General features: G+C 43.9%; 1 protein-coding gene across 3 annotated transcripts; it reads left to right on the top strand.

Moving 5' to 3' along the window:
• Positions 1 to 897: 897 nt before the first annotated feature.
• LOC128267626 (calcium-transporting ATPase sarcoplasmic/endoplasmic reticulum type) lies at positions 898 to 22,570 on the top strand. 3 transcript variants are annotated; one of them, XR_008269121.1, is made up of 11 exons: positions 898 to 1,030; positions 4,095 to 4,241; positions 9,595 to 9,612; positions 11,830 to 11,912; positions 12,576 to 14,744; positions 14,812 to 14,927; positions 14,993 to 15,229; positions 15,312 to 15,429; positions 15,534 to 15,651; positions 20,200 to 21,214; positions 21,896 to 22,570. XR_008269121.1 is itself a non-coding variant. In XM_053004510.1 (10 exons), exons 2-10 carry the CDS (start codon positions 4,124 to 4,126, stop codon positions 21,922 to 21,924), a joined length of 3,006 nt encoding a protein of 1,001 aa, XP_052860470.1. In that variant the 5' UTR covers positions 898 to 1,030; positions 4,095 to 4,123; the 3' UTR covers positions 21,925 to 22,570. The 3 variants fall into 3 exon arrangements, 2 of the variants coding, with proteins under 2 accessions (XP_052860470.1, XP_052860469.1); XM_053004510.1 differs by lacking the exon at positions 20,200 to 21,214; XM_053004509.1 differs by lacking the exons at positions 20,200 to 21,214; positions 21,896 to 22,570 and having other exon boundaries at positions 15,534 to 20,182.
• Positions 22,571 to 23,364: the final 794 nt, after the last annotated feature.

Genomic DNA, 23,364 nt, shown 5'->3' on the forward strand with positions numbered 1-23,364 from the left:
GGCTGGTAGGAGTTTCGAGTGGCAGGCGTTCCTGGCTTCCCCGGGGAGAACCGGAATTTTTTGAGTCAGATGTAATCACCAATACCAATACAAAACAGCCATTGAGGCACACGACTGATGAGAAGCAGAGCAAGAAGCAGAGGTGCACTAGGCAGAGGAGTGATGATGAAAAAGTAGACTGTAAGGAGCAGCATATTGAAAATCAATAATAGCTCCGCTATACCCTTCTCTGTGCTCTATACTAGCGGAAGACAAATCGGATACACTTCGGTGGCGTTCGACAGCAAACGCTCTTTCGCGACCATCTCGGCAGGAACTCGAGGATCATCAATCGGTGATGGAAACTACTCGCCCTAGTGGTCCGACCGGACCTAGCGTTGAGCGTTCTAAAAGTGGTACCGTTTTTTCCCGGGCCTCGATGACTCGGAAAGGCCATCTGGACCCCGGGTCGAACTCGGAGCATAATTTCGGCAGTGCGGGCGCAACTGCGCATGACATACACGCTCTCAACGTTGTCGGTTTGTACTTATCGTTTAGATAGAAATAGAGAGATCAAGAGAGGAAGGCTAAGTTCTCACGATTTTCCACTCTCTATTTTGATTGTGGAGCCGAGACCGGTCATCCTTAGCGCTAAGAAAAAGATTGCTTAATATAAATCCTCAGGATTAAAAAATAATGTATTAGAAAAAAATGTTTTTGACGGTTTCTGAGGAAAATTTATTTGGTGAAGTTCATAAAAGACATGCTAATAACCAGGAAAAGCTCCATCAAAGCCAAGGAGGTTTGCTGCTTCGCAGCGGCGCACAAATTTTCTTCGACGCGAGCCGCTCACAAAACGCAAGGAAAACCAAGCACAATCGTGGTCGAGAGAGCCAATCGTGCACGATTTCAGTCATTCACGAACGTTTCACTAGTGTGCACGGTCTTGTGGTTTCACTTGCCGTACTTTTTGCTGTTGCTTCTGCGGTCTAGACCGCCTAGATAACCAACAGCAGCAACTGAAACCACGGACGCAGGTTGGCTGCTGAAGGTGAGGCCTTCGTTACATAACAAGTCGAACGATATTTGGGATTACTTGCCTAGTAATTTCTGCCGTCGGATTTTCGGTATCATGCAGCATTATAGAATTAACACCCGATTGATCGATAGGGCTTATAGGTTTTGTGAGTGCTCCAAACGTGCCCTTGTGTAAAAAAATTTTCCCACATTGTGATGCTTTCCCCCATTTAGTGATGTAGCTATAATTGTTCAACATTCCCTTACTAGCTGGCTGAAGATTTTCTAACTGTGATGGATATTAGTGACCATATTGGTAGGATCTAAAGAAATTTAAAATTCGTTTAATGTGACAGTTAATGGGATGCAAAGCACGCCGCCGAAATAGCGTCGTCGCTAGTAGTACTTACCAAATGTACCATTTGTGTTTCTCTCAGTGCCAGCGATCAGTTGTATGTGTGGCAAACTGTGGTCAAACAGAATCGATCTACGACAGTTGGGTATCAATCGGTTTTAGTTTTGATTTTCGCGTGCGGAGACCCCAAAAATAGATTTAGCCCTTTGAACCGTCAATGTTTTATTTTACTTTCGCTCAACGTAATCATCGCAACGTTCGGCGCGAACCCACCGATTGATGTCGACTGTTTGTAGAGCAATGTTAAACTGCTAATCGACAAACACATTTTGCTGGCATCTAAAAGTGAATCTGAAAGCGCGAAAAACTAAGCCACGCACCGATTGAAGTCAATTGTTTACTTTACACCGTTTTCACGACCAAAGCACTAGTTGCGTTGAGTAAATTAGTATTATTATCCATTGTCCACGACTAACAAATAGCTTTTCGTGTAAAATGTGAAAAATTCACAGGTGGAATTCACGGGGTTTGCCAAGGTAACCAAATAAATTCGAATCGTGTTGAAATAGAGAGGGCATAGTAGGGATTATCGGTGGAACCGAGATGAACCCGGCCGGATGCGCCACTTCTTCGCCTGAAATCGAAAATTACAAGACAATTTGAACGTTATTTTATCGCCAGTTTGTGCAAGGTAAATACCTACCAACGGTTTTGTTTGAAAGTTTTGCGTCAATCTAGCCAAGTTTTGCTCCTTGACGGATGACAGCTTAGCTGTCAAAATTAGCATTGAAGCAAAACCGGGGAAAAAAGTAATCCTTCCGGGAAAAAAGTAATCCTTCCGGGAAAAAAGTAATCCTTCCGGGAAAAAAGTAATATGTTTTTGATGGAACATCGCGGCTAATTAATTATTATACTAATTAATCATGGCTAATTCTCGCTCATGCAAAATATGGTCGAACCTGCTCATGTAAAATATGGCTAATCACGGATGTTCCAGTTCGGGAAGTTTGGCGGAAATTCTCGAAAAGTGACAGCAGTGACAGACTTCTCGAGAGCTGTAACGCATACCAATGAACGATTCGTAGCCACGCACACCATCACGACTGTTCCAGTTCAGAGAATCAGAAAAAAATACAGAGTGACTCGAAGTCAGGTTCGAAGGGAGTTGGTCAGTAAATAAGTACGAAATCAAATTTGAACCATTTTCACGTCAAAGTTTTACGTTTTTTGGTTTCGGTTTGTCGCTTCGCAGATTCAGCGCCAGAAATCCGGTTCCAGCCGTGCTGCGCTTGTACCGCGTTAACAATTTCCTTATACTGCAAGCGCTTTGTGCAGAGTGCATTTGAGCGGGGAAACTTCGGGTTAGTTGAAGCAGCGTGCAAAATCCGTACTTGGTCGCAAATATTTCCTTCCATTTAGCCTGGCGTCAGAACAGGACACAAAACCGATGGAAAAACAACATATTTATTCTCCGAATAACGAATCGTGCTAACATTAGTGGTGTGCGCTTGTCTTGCAGCGTGGCCAACGTGCTTCTAAGATTACTGAGGTGTGCGCAAGTGGCGTAAAAAAATCGCCAATATTTTCCAATTTCGTTTTGCAAAGTCCGATGTTCGCAAATCTCTGGGCTGCATTCACCGTCCTTGGAAAAAACGGCTCCACGTTTGTTTGCTAATAATTACGTGTACCCAACATTTTGTTACTAGCCAGAAGTAATAATTACGGAGCGGGCCAACTCATAGCTGTCAAACGCCGAATCCTTTTACAAAGAAAGAGAAAGAGAGTGAGCACATTTGTTCAGCAGGGCAATCCAGCCAGAGCTGTGTGCGTGAGATCGCGATACGCTGTGTCGCTGGAAACGCGGCCAAAAACGGTTGTGCGATTTGTGTATGGTGTGTGTTGAGGGAATGTAACTGTGTTTACGCGTGTGTTTCCCTTTTGCGAAGGGGAAGTGCGGCGTGACGTTTACCGCGCTCATCGTGGTCCCATCAACGCAATACACAAATCACCACGTAAGTGTTTATCGAAATCGCCTCCGACTCCGTTTCCATTGTGAGCATTGTGTGCCAGCGTGCCCTTTTTAGTATCGGAAACTGGCGAAAACTCCATTTCATCATCTGCCCAAGAAAAATCAGCAGGGTTCGGCAGCAACGCAGCGCGCCGCCGAGCAATCTGTGCCAAGATTTGAAGTAATTTTGGGACATATGAGTGGGTTTTTCAGTGCTGGTGGGTTTATCAGTTCCATGTTATATTGCCGTAGTTTGCTTTGGATTGCGTGATCTATGAATTCGTCACATCTAGCGTAAACTGCAGTTGACACGTTGCGGGAATATTCCAGAAATGGTAGCCGGCAACGGGAACAACCAACGAACGCAGCGGTACGCTTGGAGCTGGGAGTGTGCCAGGGTGAAATGCCGTTTCTGTTAAAAAAAAACTCACCCGTTTTCTTAGCGATCCAACGCAGCGAACCGCAAGACGAATGTTTTGTGTGTCTACACTACACATAGACATAATCCAAGCGATGCTAATGTGTTGGAAGTGGTCTACATTTTATGTCGGACCGTGCTCTGTTATCAGTAATCTATAAGTACTCAAATTAATCGAACATATCTAATGTAATTTCTTCGACAACGCCAGACGCCAGACTGGCAGGATTCGTTTTGATTTGGGCGACATCTCGTTTTCAAAGTGTATACAATACTAACGCGAATACCTTTTATTGTTTTTATTCTATTGAAAACAGAACTGCCGGTAACATATTAATCACCCACCATGGAGGACGGCCATAGCAAGACCGTCGACGAAGTCGTAAGCCACTTCCGAGTCGATCCGGAAAAGGGCCTTTCCCTTGACCAGGTGAAGGAATACCAAAAGAAATATGGACCCAATGGTAAGTAAACGAGCGGTCCCCACTGTACCTCCTCTGTTTTAGTTCCCGTGTGCGCTTATCGCTTCAACTACTGGGACCTCGTGGCTGGTGGTAGCAAGCAGTCGCGTCACAAAACGGCGAAACATTTGACGCGCGTGCTGTCTATTTGCGACAATAGATTGCATCTTCAACCCGTAGGGAAAGATAGGGTCCAGCGTAGCTAGTGCGCGCCCTGCGCGAACGTTTCTGGAGCATGATCATCATGTTTCAAGTTACTCTGTTGCGGTTGCCATTAGCGGCTGCCGAGGGCCATTAGTAATTCTCTTGTCGTAAACGGTGGGTTGAATTTGGTGGTAGTTGGTAGGCGGAACGTGCTGCACAGGTGTTTGTATCTTACCTGTAGAACGTGACGCAGGTGCCGGCAATCGGATCTGAACGGTGACCTTCCGGTAATGAGATAACGAATTTCGAAAGCTTTGCGCCTAACATGCGTTTTTGGATGCAAATAAGAGGCCTAATAGAGCAAACTATTGCTGATAAGTGGAATGGAGCCATCGAGCTCAAAACTAAGGAGAAACACGTGCTGCGAGTCTGCGAGCAAGAAAGAAAGAGAGCAGTACAGGGTCTTAGAACCTTTAGCAACAATCGTTAATTTGTAACGGACTCACCGTATTCTTCTGAAAATCCCATTTACAATTCCGAACCGACATGTCCAATACAACGTGTCATCCTATCGCATAGCAAATGTGTCCCACTAAAAGTAGTGGGACACCGGCAAGATGTCGTTTTGTTACGACAAATAGGTTAGCGAAAGATTCATTCAAACGATGATCATGTGTTGTGTGACAACAGAAGATCAATAATACTTGCATCTCCCACTTCGCCGTCAGTTGATCGCATTGGCTTGTATAATCAATTGTTAAGCTATTCGGAATGGCTCATACGGTATGTTGACCGCAATTACCTTGTGCTATCCAACTTATCAACCATTCCCATAAGCTGATAGCACTCCGATGCTTTCGCTTCCGTAATCCGGTTATTATCAGTGTAGGACATGCACACTTCGGGGCGCCTTCTTTTCGAGCGTTAGCGCTTTGAATTGAGCCGTTATCTTTTTGGGTAAGCCAAACATGAAATTGATTCATTTATGGTGACATTGAAAGAAAATTCTATCCGTACATCGCTGTCTGAGAAAATGATGACACGACGATGCAAGACCGGCAGCGTTAGATCCCGAAGCCTCTTGAAAGTTGAGCAGTGATTCGCTAGAAAGACGATATCATGCACAAATGCACTTTGCGAACGAAACGCGTTGAGTCTTATGGGTTGTGATTGAATGTGCCTCGTACTGAAGGGTGGGTGCCAAGAGGCACCAAGAGTTAAGTACCACGCATCACGAGTGTCTTCTTCCTATGTGTATTTGTGTGAACCTTCTGTGTTGTAACGGTGCCTTGCGCTAGATGGCACCACGACCTGAGAAGTATCGATTGTGTGAGAATACTTGAAGGAGAACGTCCTAAGGTTTATTAGATTTTCTTTCGCTTTGCTCGGAATCCTTTTCTTCGACGTCGTCAAAGATGCTCTTATGTTGAGGGTGAAGAAATAGTTCCTTCTCCGAAGGAAACAACTCCGAACAACTACTTTCGGGCTTTCGTATCCATGAATCCAGAAATAGACTGACATTGTATATGCAACAGAATTTTAGACAAGCAAATGTTTGCGAACAAAAGGCCCTTAACTGACCCTGACCTGTTTGATCTACTATCAATCGGGTGCTCAGGTACATAATCGCAGGCCAACTGAAAGAGGCTGCTAATAGTGTTTGTATGTCCACACATTAGTGTCTAGCAGTGGTCAATGTTATAATTTTTTTAATCGATTCCGCTCATTCTTACGAGCCCTGTTATCTAGCAATCGTGTAAACTATTATCATGTTCACGGTAAGCTCCATCTACACACACAGGGAGTCTTTTTCGAAATTTAACTTCGATTTCCTGGAGATTGCAATCATCACAAAACTTTAGCGACTAATATTACCTAGTACCAAAACTACCAGCAGTCTGGTGCCTCAAAACTTTCTATTGCTTTACTTCTCTCGCTGTGTAAAGTGTCCCTTCGTGAAAAACGTATTACACAAAGACGGATGTCTGAACTCATGTTGTAGCAATGTTACCAATAACGTTCTCGCTAGATGCTCGCTAGTTAAGCACTCACGAAGACACGTGCGTATACATGTACGATTCACGGATTCTCGCTGTGTGTCGTCGTTGTCGATCGTACCCGTTCAAACTTCGATCGCAGAATCGGTTTGACGTCAAAGAAGACACAGTACGGCACTGTGAACATCATTCAGCTCAGCACTGGTGGCCATTGGTGAAATGGCCAGTGTCTTCACAATACGACTGGCAAATCTGATAACGCTTTTGCTTCGATAGCAACAAAAGGGCATGTGTATCAACGCAATAGTCGTCTCGGAGACACTGTGTTGCTTTTTACTGTTTTACTGTGTTGTTGATCGACACAAACGGTTCACAAATCATATTTTAGTGTGTGCGTTTGTGCCATTAGGCCAGCACATTTAATAGCCAATGGCTCAAAAATCATCCACATTCCAGTCTGACGCCAAATGATTGAAATAATTGGAAAATTGTTTCTAAATAAATTTTTAATCGATTTCATACATGCCACCGTGCCTTTTGTTTTTGTTTACTGACACGTGAGCACACAATATTTTTTTCTTGCAAGCATGAAACGAACCAAAGCGAAACCAGTAAACCACATCAGAAATTGAGGTTGCATAACCATCAAGAAGTTATGAAGCTAAGGAAAGAATAATTCGAACGGTGTAACATTTCCAAACAAGTCGCCATTGCCGGCATTGGTGATCCGTTTCACAGGCAATTGCAATTCTGGGCAGGTTTTGCTCGGTCAAGGAGATCGCACGGGACAGTGAATGTTTGAAGTTGAACTTTGTGCGCTACCTATCGATTGTTGAGCAAACTGTCCGAAAAAGGAAAGTTGGTATTTGTGTGGTCTTTCGGTGACCGTCAATGATTGCCAATCAGCTGTTTTTACGATCGCGAGCGCAATGCACGATTATGAAGGGAGGATCTATAATAAAACATCAACTTCAAACGGTTTTTAGTAGAACGCTGCTGCTGCTGTTGTTTTACAATGGGAAAACACAGAAACACGATCTCGGATTATGGAACACGATCATTGATGTATAACTGTGGAGATATGGTCTATACTGTGGAGATATTTTTAAACTTTGTGAAAAGGCCATAAAGAAGTTATTTCAAATCGGTTGCGTTACTCGAGTGCTTGATACTGACGACGACACAGGTGCTTGCTTTCAATATTCTCGAATGACCATTTGAAATGGTACTAAAATATTTTCAATAGGTCGAATAATGTGATCATGTTTTACTACAGATATTCTTCATTCGGCGTAAATCCAAGCTATAGTTACTGAGCGGTGTTCAAGTAAATAATAAAACTTCTGGGAATGAGGACATTGAAAATCAAGCTAACATTTATCGTAATTGATACATACTGCTTCCAGTAGACGATTTAACAGGAGGCTATAGCTTTAAACGTGATTGCCGCTACAAATTTACGATTGGTTTATTATGGAATTTGAAACAAATATCATATTTTCGGCTGCCGATCGTTGAGCGAAGGAAAACGCAAGCGTCGATTTTTCACGCGTGGTGTGCCCTTCAGGAGGAACTGCTGACACTTAACTCATCCTCTAATCCATTTCACATATCCCTTTCTGGAATGTGATGCATATGCTGTAGCCGTTCCGCGAACCTTCTGAAGACCGTTCGCTATGAACACACCATTACTTGTGAGGGAATGATTCATCCATATGCTATAATTGTACACAGAAATACCATGATTCAATATGCTTTCCCCTTGATTTATAGTCAAATGAAGAAAACCCTATCTCTTCCTCTTGCTTAGAACCTTAGAACGTACCGTGAAAGCAGCACGGTGATGATGAACTGCTGCTGCTAACTCGGCAGAGGCGTTGTTAGCATAAAAAAACAACTTTTGTTGAAAAGTGTACTAACAGATGTTCGATGTTTCTACAACAAAATCACTCAACACGTGTGCATGAAATGAGAATCGCTAAACACAAGATGATCGCTCCGGAACAGCGACTATCATGTGCGTGAGCAAGAAGGCCGATCAATGAATACGATATCTTGTCCGTTGCCTGGCGAGCCACTGGTGGGTGCACGCAGATCATTGAAGCTTCTCTATCATCGATTGAAAAACACTCTGTTTGGATGTTGCCGCATGTAAATGATTGGCATTTCCAAGTGTTCTGAAGGTTGCAGGGTTTGATAGAAGGAAGGCGCAACCAAGGATTAAGCAAGGCGACAGTACACGGAGGGTAATATCTCAATTTGCATAACTTTGTGGCCGTGCAACTAAGGTTTCAGTCGAAACATCGAAAAGATCACACACATGTTTCACACCACGCGAATGATTGTTCGGCGTAGAGGGGTGTGAACGCTACGGGATTCGCTGTCATTTTGTTTTCGCACCACAGACTTTTCCGTAACTGCTTTCCCCGAAGCAGCAAAATAATAATTGGCGATAAAGATTTTCTTGGTCTTTTTTACCACAAGCAGACAACCAACGCCGATTAGAATACAAAGGGGTTTTTGGCGTCATTTTGAAGAAAACTAGAATTTAAAAACAAACGACCCGCAAGGCGTCCTTCCGCCTCCGGCTGTTCACTCATGTCGGAAGTCTATTTTTGGGTGCACTGATCTCTACCTTTCACGCTTTCGTTCTCTCTTTTTCTTTGTCTCTCACTCGCTCCGAGTTTCTTTCCCTTTCTCCATTCGGCTTGTCATTTTCCGTTTCATAGACCAGCCGGGGAATGGTTGTTTCCTTTGCTTGGTTGATTACTTTTTTCTAACCGACTACAAATGCCGGCGATTCGACTGATTCGCTGTTAGACCATGCGCTACAGAAGTACCTTCTATCGGGCGGGCCAACTCTGTGTCAGCCGTGCAGCATCGAGCTCTGTTGGTTTTGATGCCAATCCGGTCAAGGAATTAAACGCTGGGTTGGCTCTGACGTCAAGCGCTTTCGATGATCATAAGTTTCGAATATGTAGTTCTCAGTGCCTATTCTCAAGTGTTTTCAACCTTCAATTAGCACGTGAATGATCGATTGATCCTCGAGGTAACCGAGCTCATCCGAAAGAAGAAGGCACGTTATCAAGAAAACCACCAAAAGCGCCCACCAGCCCTCGAATATCCTATCCAAAAATTCGATCATCATCATTTTGGTTCAATATATAATATATTAATGCTCTTTTCCCGTTTTTCGTTCTATTATCTCCACACAGAACTCCCTGCTGAAGAAGGTAAGTAATTATTTAAGGATCAGAAGGAGTTTGTATTTACAAAAAGTTAAACGGTTTACGCTTTATTTTGCCGGTAGAGTGCAAAGAAAATTAGTAACAAAATTTTGCCGATGCTTCCGTTGTGTCATCGCCAACAAACCTCAACATTAGTATTGTATTAGTGGTTAATTTAAACTAGCAAAGAAGCTTTCCGAAAGAGAATACTATAAATTCAACAAGCAGTAAAAGAAGTCTGCAATCTGTGTCGACTACCGATAGCGGTGAGACGGTAGTGATGGTAACGTGCTATCTCCGCATGGGGCATGTGTCAGACGTTATGGAAACAGTAGCCCTTCCAGACAGACGAAACCGTCCAGAGGCACTGGAGCGCGATCATCAAACGAGAAGTGACGTTAGCGTTTTTCTAGGACGTTGCTTCACAGAACAGCGAGCGCTGTGGGTGCCATAATTTTGTTACCTCAAGCCGAACCGGTTGGAAAAATGTGTCATCCCACTTGTGTTCCAAATCATCTATGGATACTCCCGTGGTACGAACGGCTCGTCAAGCATGTCATTTGTTAGCGCTGGCTAATGTGGCGCCTACAAGATAAGAAACAAATCCAACATCGACCGACCTCCACCTCATATTCCTCATATAACTGTGTGTTGCAAACCTTTTCCGTATGGGCTACTTTGGGCGGTCTTCATCTGGCGCGCATCACGGATGTGGTTAACTGCTATCGGCGCCAACCACACACAAACTCGATCCGGCCGTTTTAATGGTTCTTGGGCTCCGTGCATCATCGGTTTCGCGCTGCTTGCTGCGGAAGTGAGATGAAAAATAGGGCATGTAAATATGCGCCTCTCGCGGTGCTACTGACGGATGGACTCTCGAACGCTTTTCGACTGCATCTCTTTATCACGAGAGGAGATGAGATGCATGCTGCTGAGGACCGAAGGATGCTAAAATATTTGCTCATTCTCCGACCTCTCTCGCCGTTACGGGGCGATGCCTTGGCCTACACCTGTTTTGTAAGCGGACGGTATTGGGACTTATAGGAAAGTATGTGCATATGACGGAACCTTGTTTTATGTGGCAAGGCAGTAATTAGAGTAACAGAAAAAAGTCCATGCTACCGGATCTACGGGATCTACCGGACAGTAGAACAAAATGAGGAATGCTGAGAAATACAGCGTGGGCTGTAATTTTTTTCAGTACTACGACGATATGGATATGCTATGCCGCTATTAATAGCCCCCAACCTGTGTCGACACTGGCTGGAAACTCGGAACTACTTTCGTTTGTAATGATGCTTCACTGGCGAATGAACGGTGTATCTCGTTTGAAATCGGAAGCTTCATCACGATGGGTTATTTGTTGTTAATCATCCAATCTGTAATGAATAATGATTCCTATCAACCATCGTCTCAACTCTCGTCAACATTCGTTGGATTTACGTTGAAGGTCGAACTAAAAGCAGCACAACCAGAGGCTTGTGAACAGACGGGCGGCATAGCATACGCCACTGAGACAAGGATTACGGCGTTTGGCGCTATTTTTGTGCGCCCCTGACAAAAATAAGTATTACGTGTCAAGTACGTACGTGCGTACGCAAGGTGCTAATGTTGGTTCCACTGCGCGTCCGTCATGATGGTTCGTGGACATCGTGTGCGTGTGTACATACTGTGCCTCGGTGCTTGACCTACCATCATATGATAGGATTCCTCAAGTCTGAAGGCTGCTTTTTCAAATTCCTTTTTTGGTAAAAATGGTCCAGTTTTCGGAGAATTTTTGTTAGACCTCACATATGTATCCTTCTTAATACGCTCAATAACCTGGTATGTGAGGTATCTGCTGGCTCAAAGTGCTGTGGTTTTGCATTTGACCATGTGTCCGTTTGAGTCAGGGTGCGTTTTATCTAGGCGATTCATTTCCATAAACGACCAAGACCTTGAGTGTCTCGGTGACGATAGTTTATGCACAGCATATTGGTGTATTAATTTTGCCCGTCAATTATCGAGACCTTTATGAGAGTTGCTCACGGTGTAGTGGGCCACCCGCATCGGTGTTACAGTGTTGTATGAAAAGTAAATAAAATAAAAAACGTGTTGTTGACTTGACTTGCCGGCAAAATAAAACCACTCTTAGAGTCCAATAAAGCATTAAACCGGAACGACGAGAATAACTATTATTGCATTCTAGCACACGCACTTATTATTACCTATTTTACTCCACAGGAAAGACACTTTGGCAATTAGTGCTTGAACAGTTTGATGATCTTCTAGTCAAGATTCTGCTATTGGCTGCTATTATTTCATTCGTAAGTATACTAAAACACGTGAACCGTTGTACCGTTGATAAACTTAATCGATACTTTGGCGTGTTAAGAAAGTATGTTGAATTTGTTGTATCAATAAACGACTGCTTCAATTTAAAGGTTATGACAAACTGTTTACACACATTGTCGTCGATCTCACTCGGATAAGATTGACATTTTTATTTTAATTTTAATGACATTTAAGGCAAATATCTGTTCCCATCGACCGGCGGTTTGTAGTTATCCAAAAATAGCAAGAAGCTGTTTGGAGTGCTGCCGACGTCGTGGAGAATGCTTATGTAACGATTTTGTTTTTCCTCAAAAATGGCTAACGATGAGCAGAAAGAGGTGGACAGTTGGTGGCGTGTTGCATATTTTCGCGGTCAATAAGAACGCATGAGAGAGGATGATCGCATCTCTCTGGCAGACCAAAAAGAATGTGCTGTGTTTGGAGTCAGAGATAATTTTTCTATAAATACTTCGCACCTTTCGTCCTCATAGTCTATTCCCAATCGGCGGGGTGCAAAATGAGAAATCGGTTGTATATTTTTATCAATAGTAGAAACTCTGAGTGAACGGTTCGAGCTTTTTTAAGACTTTTCAAACTAAATGATCGCACAGGAAAATGGAAAAGCGCAACTAAAATAACGCTCTTCTGTCTTACAGGTACTAGCTCTATTTGAGGAACATGAAGGCGTAGAAGCTTTCGTGGAACCGTTCGTCATTCTACTGATTCTGATCGCTAACGCCGTGGTCGGTGTGTGGCAGGAGCGCAATGCAGAGTCCGCGATCGAGGCGCTAAAGGAGTATGAGCCCGAGATGGGCAAGGTTGTCCGCAGTGACAAGTCCGGTGTGCAGAAAATCCGAGCCAAGGAGATCGTTCCTGGCGATGTTGTTGAGGTGTCGGTCGGTGACAAAATCCCTGCTGATATCCGTTTGATCAAGATCTACTCCACCACCATCCGTATCGATCAGTCCATTCTGACTGGTGAATCAGTGTCGGTCATCAAACACACAGATGCCGTCCCGGATCCCCGTGCCGTAAACCAGGACAAGAAAAACATTCTGTTCTCCGGCACGAACGTTGCCGCCGGTAAGGCGCGCGGTGTTGTCATTGGCACCGGTCTGAGCACGGCTATCGGTAAAATCCGTACCGAAATGTCGGAAACTGAGGAAATCAAGACTCCGCTGCAGCAGAAATTGGATGAATTCGGAGAGCAGCTCTCGAAGGTTATCTCGCTCATTTGCGTCGCCGTCTGGGCCATCAACATTGGCCACTTCAACGATCCCGCCCACGGTGGCTCCTGGATCAAGGGTGCTGTGTACTACTTCAAGATCGCTGTCGCTCTGGCCGTCGCTGCCATCCCGGAGGGCCTGCCCGCTGTCATCACCACCTGTCTGGCCCTTGGCACGCGTCGTATGGCTAAAAAGAACGCCATCGTCCGTTCACTGCCGTCCGTCGAAACGCTGGGTTGTACTTCGGTGATCTGTTCGGATAAAACCGGCACGCTGACCACCAATCAGATGTCTGTTTCGCGTATGTTCATCTTCGACAAAGTTGACGGTTCTGATAGCAGCTTCACCGAGTTCGAAATTTCCGGTTCTACCTATGAACCGATCGGTGAGATCACTCTCAACGGACAGCGCGTCAAGGCCTCTGACTACGAGACGCTTCACGAGCTCGGTACGGTCTGCATCATGTGCAACGACTCGGCCATCGATTTCAACGAAGTGAAGAAGGTATTCGAAAAGGTCGGTGAAGCCACGGAAACTGCACTGATCGTGCTAGCGGAGAAGCTGAACCCCTTCAACGTGTCTAAGCAGGGTTTGGACCGCCGCTCGGGCGCCATCTGCGTGCGTCAGGAGATTGAAACCAAGTGGAAGAAAGAATTCACATTGGAGTTCTCTCGGGATCGTAAATCTATGTCGACCTACTGCACGCCACTGAAGGCCTCGAAGCTTGGCAACGGACCGAAGCTGTTCTGTAAGGGTGCCCCCGAGGGTGTCCTGGATCGTTGCACGCACGCCCGTGTTGGTACTACGAAGGTGCCACTGACGGCTACTCTGAAGCAGCGCATTCTTGAACTTACCCGCCAGTACGGTACCGGACGTGACACGCTCCGTTGCCTGGCCCTGGCCACCGCTGATGCGCCGATGAAGCCCGACGATATGGATCTGAACGATTCGACCAAATTCTACACCTATGAAGTTAACCTGACTTTCGTCGGTGTCGTTGGTATGCTGGATCCGCCACGTACGGAAGTCACAGACGCGATTGTTCGTTGCCGTGCCGCCGGTATCCGTGTCATTGTCATCACTGGTGACAACAAGGCCACCGCTGAAGCTATCTGTCGCCGCATCGGTGTGTTCAAAGAGGACGAAGACACCACCGGCAAGTCGTACTCGGGTCGTGAATTCGACGATCTTTCTATTTCTGACCAGCGTGACGCCTGTGCCCGCGCCCGTCTGTTCTCACGTGTCGAGCCGGCCCACAAGTCGAAGATTGTGGAGTACTTGCAGAGCATGAACGAAATCTCCGCCATGACGGGTGATGGTGTCAATGATGCCCCCGCCCTGAAGAAAGCTGAAATCGGTATTGCCATGGGTTCGGGAACCGCTGTGGCCAAATCGGCAGCCGAGATGGTGTTGGCTGACGATAACTTCTCCTCCATTGTGGCCGCTGTTGAGGAAGGTCGCGCTATCTACAACAACATGAAGCAGTTCATCCGCTACCTGATCTCATCCAACATTGGTGAGGTTGTGTCAATCTTCCTGACTGCTGCCCTGGGTCTCCCGGAGGCTCTCATTCCCGTCCAGCTTCTGTGGGTCAATCTGGTCTGTAATCAAGAATGCGACATGCAACATGATAAACCACTAACGGACTGATTTCTTTCGACTGTAGGTCACTGACGGTCTGCCAGCTACTGCCCTCGGATTTAACCCTCCGGATCTTGACATTATGACCAAGCCACCGCGTAAAGCTGACGAAGGTTTGATCTCTGGATGGTTGTTCTTCCGGTAGGTTTTTTTCATCGTTGTGGCATATGAACCACGGGTTTTGTACAATTTCTGTATCTACACAGTTACATGGCCATCGGTGGATACGTCGGTTGCGCTACCGTCGGTGGAGCTGTTTGGTGGTTCATGTACTCCGATGGAGGCCCAGGGCTGTCGTACTGGCAGTTGACTCATCACCTGTCCTGCCTCGGTGGTGGTGATGGATTCAAGGGCGTCGAGTGCAAGATCTTTAACGATCCGCATCCGATGACGATGGCCCTGTCGGTTCTGGTCACCATCGAAATGTTGAACGCCATGAACAGGTAAGTTACAAGACTAGCTTCCCCGTCGCACGCAATACGGTCAATATCGATACTGATGAGAGCTTCTTTCGACTCTCTGCAGCTTGTCTGAGAATCAGTCGCTCGTCCAGATGCCGCCATGGTGCAACTTGTGGCTCATCGCCTCCATGTGCCTGTCGTTCGCGCTCCACTTCGTCATCCTCTACGTTGACGTTCTCTCCGTGAGTATTCGCAACAGTAGCGAAGCCGATATTGCAAAAATGTTTCCGTTATGTTATTCGTTTTTTTGTTATCTAATCGATCAATAATCCCCACTCGTTTGTAGGCCGTTTTCCAAGTGACGCCACTGAACACTGATGAGTGGCTGACCGTCATGAAGTTCTCGCTGCCGGTCGTGCTGTTGGACGAAATCCTTAAGTTCGTCGCCAGAAGGATCTCGGACGGTGAGAGCTATGTTAAAAATATGCATGGACTAGTGTTAGCGTGGGCAGTGTTTTTCGCTTTCATCATATGGGGTCCATAATGCCAGCGCGATTAGAGACAGAGCCTGCGCTAGTTCTACTACTACCACTACTATTACTACTACTATTACTTCTTCCACCACCAGTTCTACTGATAGAGGGGAGATTCACTGTTATTAGGGAAAAGAAATGCGTAGAGATGAACGCGAACAAGGGCGCGCAAATAGCGGTAGCAACGAATCACCGGCAACAAGGCACAGAGCACACACACACACACACACACACTCATACACTCATGTATGTGCACATCCCCACCCACATTATTCACCAATTATGTTGGGATCGCGAAATGTTGAGGATTTGTGAAATTCGGTTTCCTATTGGAGATAAAATTACTCACTTTGGAATGGAAAGTTTTTGGTAGAAACGCTCGTAGATTTAATAGCCGGGATCCTCCAACTATTTGGCCACTGCTATTGTGATAAACGGCCCGAATCGTGTACGCTATTATCGTGTTATTACGAATGAATGTTTTGGTTTTCATAACGTTACGTTTCCATCGTTTTTCTTCATTATCATTCAATTAACAGTTTCGTTGCTGGGTATTAGCGTGCGCAAACGCATGTATGAAAAGGAGTTCAGATACTAAGCGTACATGCGCGTTTGATGTATAGAGATAGAGGTAAATGTGAATGTGGGCTTCAAAGGATCGATTGATCGAAACACGAATGCTTCTGGTCTTCGTTAAAAAGAAGCGTTGAAAGTGTGCCGTGTGTGCTTTCGTGCTCGGCAGTCGATTCTGTGCCGTTTGTTGGTGATTCATTTGCTCTCATTCATTCACACGCAATGCGATAGTGTTATCGTCTATAGAATAATAGAATTGCGCTATTATAGAATGATGCTGCTGCAGTGCGAGCAGCAACAAACGTTAGGAACAAAGGAAAAACGAGTGATAGTTGAAATATTATTTTTATTACTATAAATTTCCAATTAGACCTCCCCCGCCGTTCTTTCATGTGATCGAAATCAATGTTAGTCCTCTCGCGTCCGCGTTCTTGATTGATTTCGAATATCCTATCTCACACACACTTACTCCGTTCACAAGTCGGCGGTTTGTTTTACACCTATCGAAGATAAACATATTCGAAAACGTTCTGTAGCTTTATAGACCTTTTTTAATCTCAGCAATAAGAATGGACCCCATGTAGAAGAACTATCCCACGGTACTGCAGTAGTAGTGTAAGCAAAAAACCACACAAACATTCATCTTATGTACGCGACTCACGCACGCGGTCCATACTATAAAAATGGCGTTCGAGACGCCACCAGTATGTGAGGCGTACAATTTGCATTGGGATGCAGTGAGCGATAGCGACTAAGCCGACAGTTTGCTCCCCTAGTCCCATATCTACTTTCATCTCATACAAAGCAAACGAGCATGTCTTGTGTGAAAAACTCGTGCAGCGCGCATACCATTAACAGCAACAAATAGCACCTCGCGCAACGCAAGAAGAGAAAAGGGGTGCCGTTTTGTATCTATGTAATGCCAAAACATGTTTTACACCATACAACGAAGAGAATGGTGCGTCAAGATGCGTGTGTTTTTTTCCTTTCTTGATTTATAGTTTTCGTATTGAGTGATGTGTTTGTTTATTAGTTCTGTTTTGATGAGCCTTTTGTTTTACCTTCAGCTTGTTTTCTTTTGCCCGATTTGCGAAATGGTTTCTCATCCACAGCAGCTTGTTTGGAATTTTCATGTTATCGAGAAATCCCTGCTAGCTATACAAATTTCTAACATCCGAACACCTCAACAAGGACTATCGGATAAACTTGAAGAGGGGTTGGCTGAAATTGTCACTTTGACTGGAAGTATCAGACATATTGATAGATAGGAATACGAGTTTAGACAAATTTATTGCTATTTCTACTACCATTCAGATTTTGTGTGTGAAAATTTACAACCAACATTGTAGTTCTCAAAAAACGTTTTAAACTGAAACGATACGCTTATCTGAACCGAGATAGCGTTACCGAGAGAACTACTAAACAACAAAAACTGAAAACAGTTCTCGATCGAATACTTTGTTGATACAGAATCCCGATACTTCTGGGTTTCCAAGGCAACCATGGCACCAAATGGTAGCAAATACACACATTCTCTCATGAAAGGCTCCGGCTGAGCAGTTTTCAGCGTAGGTTACTTAATTTATTTAGACACAATATACAGAACAAAAGATTAAAATATTTAACGTTCGATGGAGAGGCTTCTTTAGCAACACGACGACCAGTAAAGCAACAAATAGTGGATGAGACGTAAGGCGACGCTTGTTTCGGCGTTTCTTCCACTTTCAAATCGATGAAGTTTTCAGAAAATTCCTCTAAATTCTGTGGACTTTCTTCCTATCGCTATGCGCACTTTTTGTGCATTTTGAATGGCAATACCGTCAAGATTTGAGGGAAATTTTTCCAGATGCTTCCAGAACAGAAGCGATCGATACTAATAGAGTTGTGCCTAGAGTAGCAGTATAAGCGGGGAAGGAAGAACCGGTCCTCAAAAAACAACGTTATTCCATCCAAAGTACAGTAAGTGCTGGTTTGGATGGGGAAACTTCGTACATAGATCGTACCTTTTCGGTTAGAAAGTAACATTTTTGGTGAATCGTTTCGATGTCACGTAAGATTATTTTCGATTTTGTCTGTTCCAAGTATGAGTTATCGGTTCATGTCCACATCATTTTATCACTATTCCCTTTGAAATTGTTGGTCGTCTTTTCCTTTGTTGCCTTTTGTCCTGACAGTCTCATACGGACTTCCCCGCGCCACCGTGTACTGTTTAAGGGTTTTTTCTGTCATGTTATGACATAAAGGCAACTTATTACTTTCTTGCGATCTACAGTTGTCAGCAAACGAGCAAAGATGTAACATTTAAAAATTAACGCAAATCATTCAATAAATACAAACATTGTTTAGGAGGTAAGATGAAATACCGAGGAAAAGGTATGGGAATAATAATTGAAACTAGCTAAATCAATGAGCAAGATGCAACAGGGGGAATGGAAAACTTCTTCAGGCTCAAATAAAGGATCGAGCCAATGTGCAATGAAGTTCCGTTAATTATAAACAACAATTTCCTCGATTGCTACTGATATGCTGTTTATGGTGCAATTCTTCTCATACATTGTCATCACTCAGCAAAACAAGTAAAGTCATATTGGGGATGTGATTTCATACAGCAAGTCGATAATATTAAAAACATTAAAAGGTAAGCCTCTCACAGTTGCTGTCGCTCTAGCGACGAACGAATGCAGAACAAAAACGATCGTGGAACGGTAAAACATTGCATCCTCAGGCAGCAGGAGTGTAAAAAAGAGGAATCGAGAAGAAAAAATCTGAAAAAATAAAAAATAATAAAAAAAATCATTTTAAATATACTGAGCAAATAACATACGTTTCTCTAACCGCGTTTTTCTTACACAGTGCGCCCTTCATACACTAACCTTTTACATTTTTACGCACTCGTGTGCGCGATTACTCAATATCCACACGCACATAGCCATAGCTGATTGATTTTATCATCTACTCCTTCATCATCTCGTTTCGTCTACGCTTTTGCGAACCAACCAATACCACGGAGTTCGTTCGCTTCTCCCATAATACTATCTCTGGAAACAAAAGTTACACTGGCAAAAGCCGTCGGATGATCCTCGATCCTGACCTAACAGCGTGAGCGTGTGTGATTCTGCTTTGATAAATAAGAGATTGCTGTGTGAATGATTATGCTACAAAGAACAAACGTCCAGGTTCTTGAGGAGGACCAGTCTGCTTGTATTGAATGTGCCGCGAATGCTCACCGGCGTCCACTCGTTCCCGCGTGATCCGGGTGAATACGACTGACCAACCAACAGGCAACTAGTACTATGCGCTGTACTGGGCGGCCATACTACTCACCCACGAACCCACCCACAGGCACGAACCTACAGAAGCGTAAGATATCTTTATATCCACAACATTTTCCAATGCTTAAAAACATCGCATCTGCAGCATCACTCCTCATCGTAGCTCTTTAAACGCACGCACGCCCTGTCGCGAACAACTTTCATTGGATTGTAAGTACACTCTACTAATGTATATTGGTCATCAGTACATTAATCTGGTAGATCTGGTAGATTTATCTCTATAAGTATGTAAAACATTTTTCTTGTGAACGTGTGATCTTTGTTTAACTGGAAACCAGAGTTCGTCCCAAACCTGTACTGTATGTAGAAGCGCATCGTTTGGGTGCTAGATAATTTTGCAGTAACTTTTATACACAGATGTACAATTTTCTACACGCCGCCTATTGTGATCTGCCGCATTCCGAGTGATTATGAACAAGACTGTAATATACAGAGTGTTTTGCATAGAATAACGTTGTAGCTAGCACACAGTAATCGTAAACTTGTAGTGAACCGTAGTCCCAGAATACAAACAAAAGAATGGCCCACGTTGACGATTATATTATTTTTGTTTCTTCCTTCTCTCTGCCAACAGTCAATCCTGATTTCCATTAAAAGCGTTGCAAAGCAATAAAAAGGCGTATACCACCAAATCACACATCAACCCTGCGCCCTCCCTTTAATCAACACTACCGAACCGTAAATGATAAAAACGCTTCAACCCTTAAAAAGACAGGAGCCAGTAACACACCACCATTATTATTACGACCACCTTTACCGCCTACCACTATCCAATCGCCAGGTCACGTCATTGGACGGCAATTTTCCTGGTTTGTGTAGCCTACTGTGTACGTCCCAGCAACCACGCTTAATATCATCAATGTCGCTGTGTTACTGTCCTGTGTGGAGATCGTGTGCCAAACGAGAGTCAAATAAAGTACGAGACGTCCACTCCGCGCACTCTTGGCGAGGACACGGTTTGTGGAGGATGTGATCAATAACTGCGAGTGATAGACGACGTGTTTGAATGAGTGCCAAAATGCCCAGCAGCTTCTTCCGTTTTTCAGCTTTCCTATTACGGTCCTTTTTTCTGCGATCTATTGTGTTCAGCATTCTAGTTATTCTAGAACCACAAGAAACGTGCCCGTTACAGGACCATACTGTGCACCCCGTTCGCTATCAGACTCTCGCGTCTCGCAAGAAGAAGGAACCGCTCTGATGCGAAATCGAAATGGCATTTCCTATTATCATTTCGTTGCAAAGCTCTTCTGCACCAGCTATTCTGGCACTCTTTTTCTCTCTTCATCAACTGCTTCCTGTGATCATCATCTGCGGCGAAGAAACTTAAAAGTGAAATGTGGGAGTACGAAACGCCAACTGGCTTACACACTTTCCTGACTATACCCACATGTCCTTTATAGAGTGTTTGTTACCTAAGTGTATTATTTCCCTACGATTCCTCATCACAACTGGTGCCAAATACCCTCAGCCAGCAGCGACCACCGCAACAGAGCACGGACATCACCAACACCACCTTTTGAATCCTTTTGTGAAACAAAACGCAGCTTGCGATTCAAAGATGGCGTGCGTTACTAAACAACGTAAAAAACGTAAGAAGAGCAGCCAATCGTCGTTGATTGACCGCTTTGATCGAGACAATTACCGTAGCACTGCGTCGTAGATTTCAAACAGACTTCCTTTCCCCTATCCTATTGTTCTACACTCATTGTTTCACGCTATGTGTTCCTCTTCATGATTTTCTTTGTTAAACCCCTTTCTTAAGTTTCAAGTTTATTGCCGTGCTGAGAAACATTTGTGGCTTCGAAATTATTCGCTTTTCCTATTTTAAATTTAATTCAAATTTAAATTGTGTTTTCGATTGCTTTCGGCTACTGTTTTCCCCTCCCCAATGCTTTTCTTTTTTCCGACCTTTTTCCGCCAACGGAAAGATTACGGTCTAGAAGAAAAGCTGCAGCACTGTTGGATCCTGTTTCATTCTTTGATATTTGGCTTCGACACCATTCAAAATTGCTTCCACGTTTTGCAAGCTTTATATTGAATACAATAGTGCTTAGTTTTGTTCTGCTCATTGATATTGAAAGATTCTCTCCATTATGCTACCATGTTGTCGATATTTAATGAATTGTTTTCTCTTCTTTTTTTCTTTTATCCGCAATAACTTTCTTCGTCCCCTACCAAACCCTCGTCAATTGGTGCGTCGATTACGTCTAACTCGACCATTTCCTCCGTTGACCGTGGGTGTCCGCCTTTGTCTGTTTTTGAACCAACAGCCAACGAAGTCATTAAGACCTGGGAGTAAGCATTAGTTTGGAGCATAGAGACAGACGTACGTGTTAAGATGCAGTAAAGTGAAACAGACAAATACTAAGTGTGTAAGAGAGCGCCAAGAATGAGTTTGCGCAAGAGAAAAAATGAGATAAATTCAGCTTTGCCGTTCGACTCTACAAGAAAAGTCTAGAAAAAAGGTAAAAGAAGGAATCAAAGAAATGATCGAAAACAACAAAATCTTAGTGTGACGATAACAGAAGCAAAGAAAGAGCAAAATAAAGTCGTGTGTGTGTCTTATTCATTTTGATCTCTGATCTGTCCATCGAGTGCCAATATTAAGGAGAGAATATGACGAATCACAGAAAGAAGATATCAAAAACTAGAATTGAAAACCAACGACCCTTTTACGAACATCCACCAGCGAACAGAAGCAACGACAACATCAGCTGTAGGAATACAGGAAAAAAGGACGAGGAAATGGAAACGGAAGCTCGAGAAAAAGCAAAATGAGCAGAAAAACAGTGTTTATAAACATTAATGAAGCAAATAGTTAGCAAACGTGCAATTGTTAAGTAAGACAAACATAAACTAAACCAAAAACCAGAACCCGTTATGTTTTGTTGTTTCAAAAAACGGCACGAAAGAAAACAGCTCTAAGCCTCCATTTAAACAAATCATTTTTTGTTTGTTTTTTTTGCATTAAACATTCGTCATTGAACAAAGTATTGAAAAATTCAGGAATGTACCTGTCGATTTTCGAATCTTTTGCACCGTAAATCTCGCCGTCCCACAGCGCGGTCCCGATAACGCTAGCTCGAGCAAGCAGCTTTATGATGGTCGAGTAGCAAATAGACAACCACCGAGAGAATATTCAAATAAAGGCACCGTTACAGCACCATCTGTTTGTTCACTGTGGTCGTACATTGGCCGCGTGCGTGGCTCCGGCTTGCTAGAGAACTTTTAGGCGGTTCGTCAACGTAAAGTATTTAGTTTGCTGTCGGCTCGGCATCGGAGTGTTGCTCATCTCACGCAGAACGAACGGTGGTGTTAATTTAATTTTTAGAACAAACATGCCTGAGAGATAGTGCGTAACCACGGGCGAGTTCAGCAGGAATAGTTTATCGGTTCTATAAATGTTTGCAAATAAACCACCGGATTAAGGAAGTTGCCATTTCGAAGAACGAACATTAATGGCTTCGGTAATGTTCACTATTCTCAAAAGCCGTTTGCGATATTTAGTTTTTCCGTTAGCGTGCGTTGGCCAAATGCTTCGATGGGCCAAAAAAGTAGCGATCAAGATGGTGGACCGTGCAGCTGATGAGCTATCGATCAAAAAGGCAGCATCAGCAAAAACGAAATCAATAAATTGACGATATTTTTGGCTGCTCAAGTTTGAAGCAAATCGGTTTGTACAAAGTAAAATGTATTTAAATTATCAGATATTCGTTATTATCATTCCATTTCGCACAAA

The sequence above is a fragment of the Anopheles cruzii genome, chromosome 2 (genome assembly GCF_943734635.1).
Source record: "Anopheles cruzii chromosome 2, idAnoCruzAS_RS32_06, whole genome shotgun sequence".
NCBI classification, from domain to species: domain Eukaryota; kingdom Metazoa; phylum Arthropoda; class Insecta; order Diptera; family Culicidae; genus Anopheles; species Anopheles cruzii.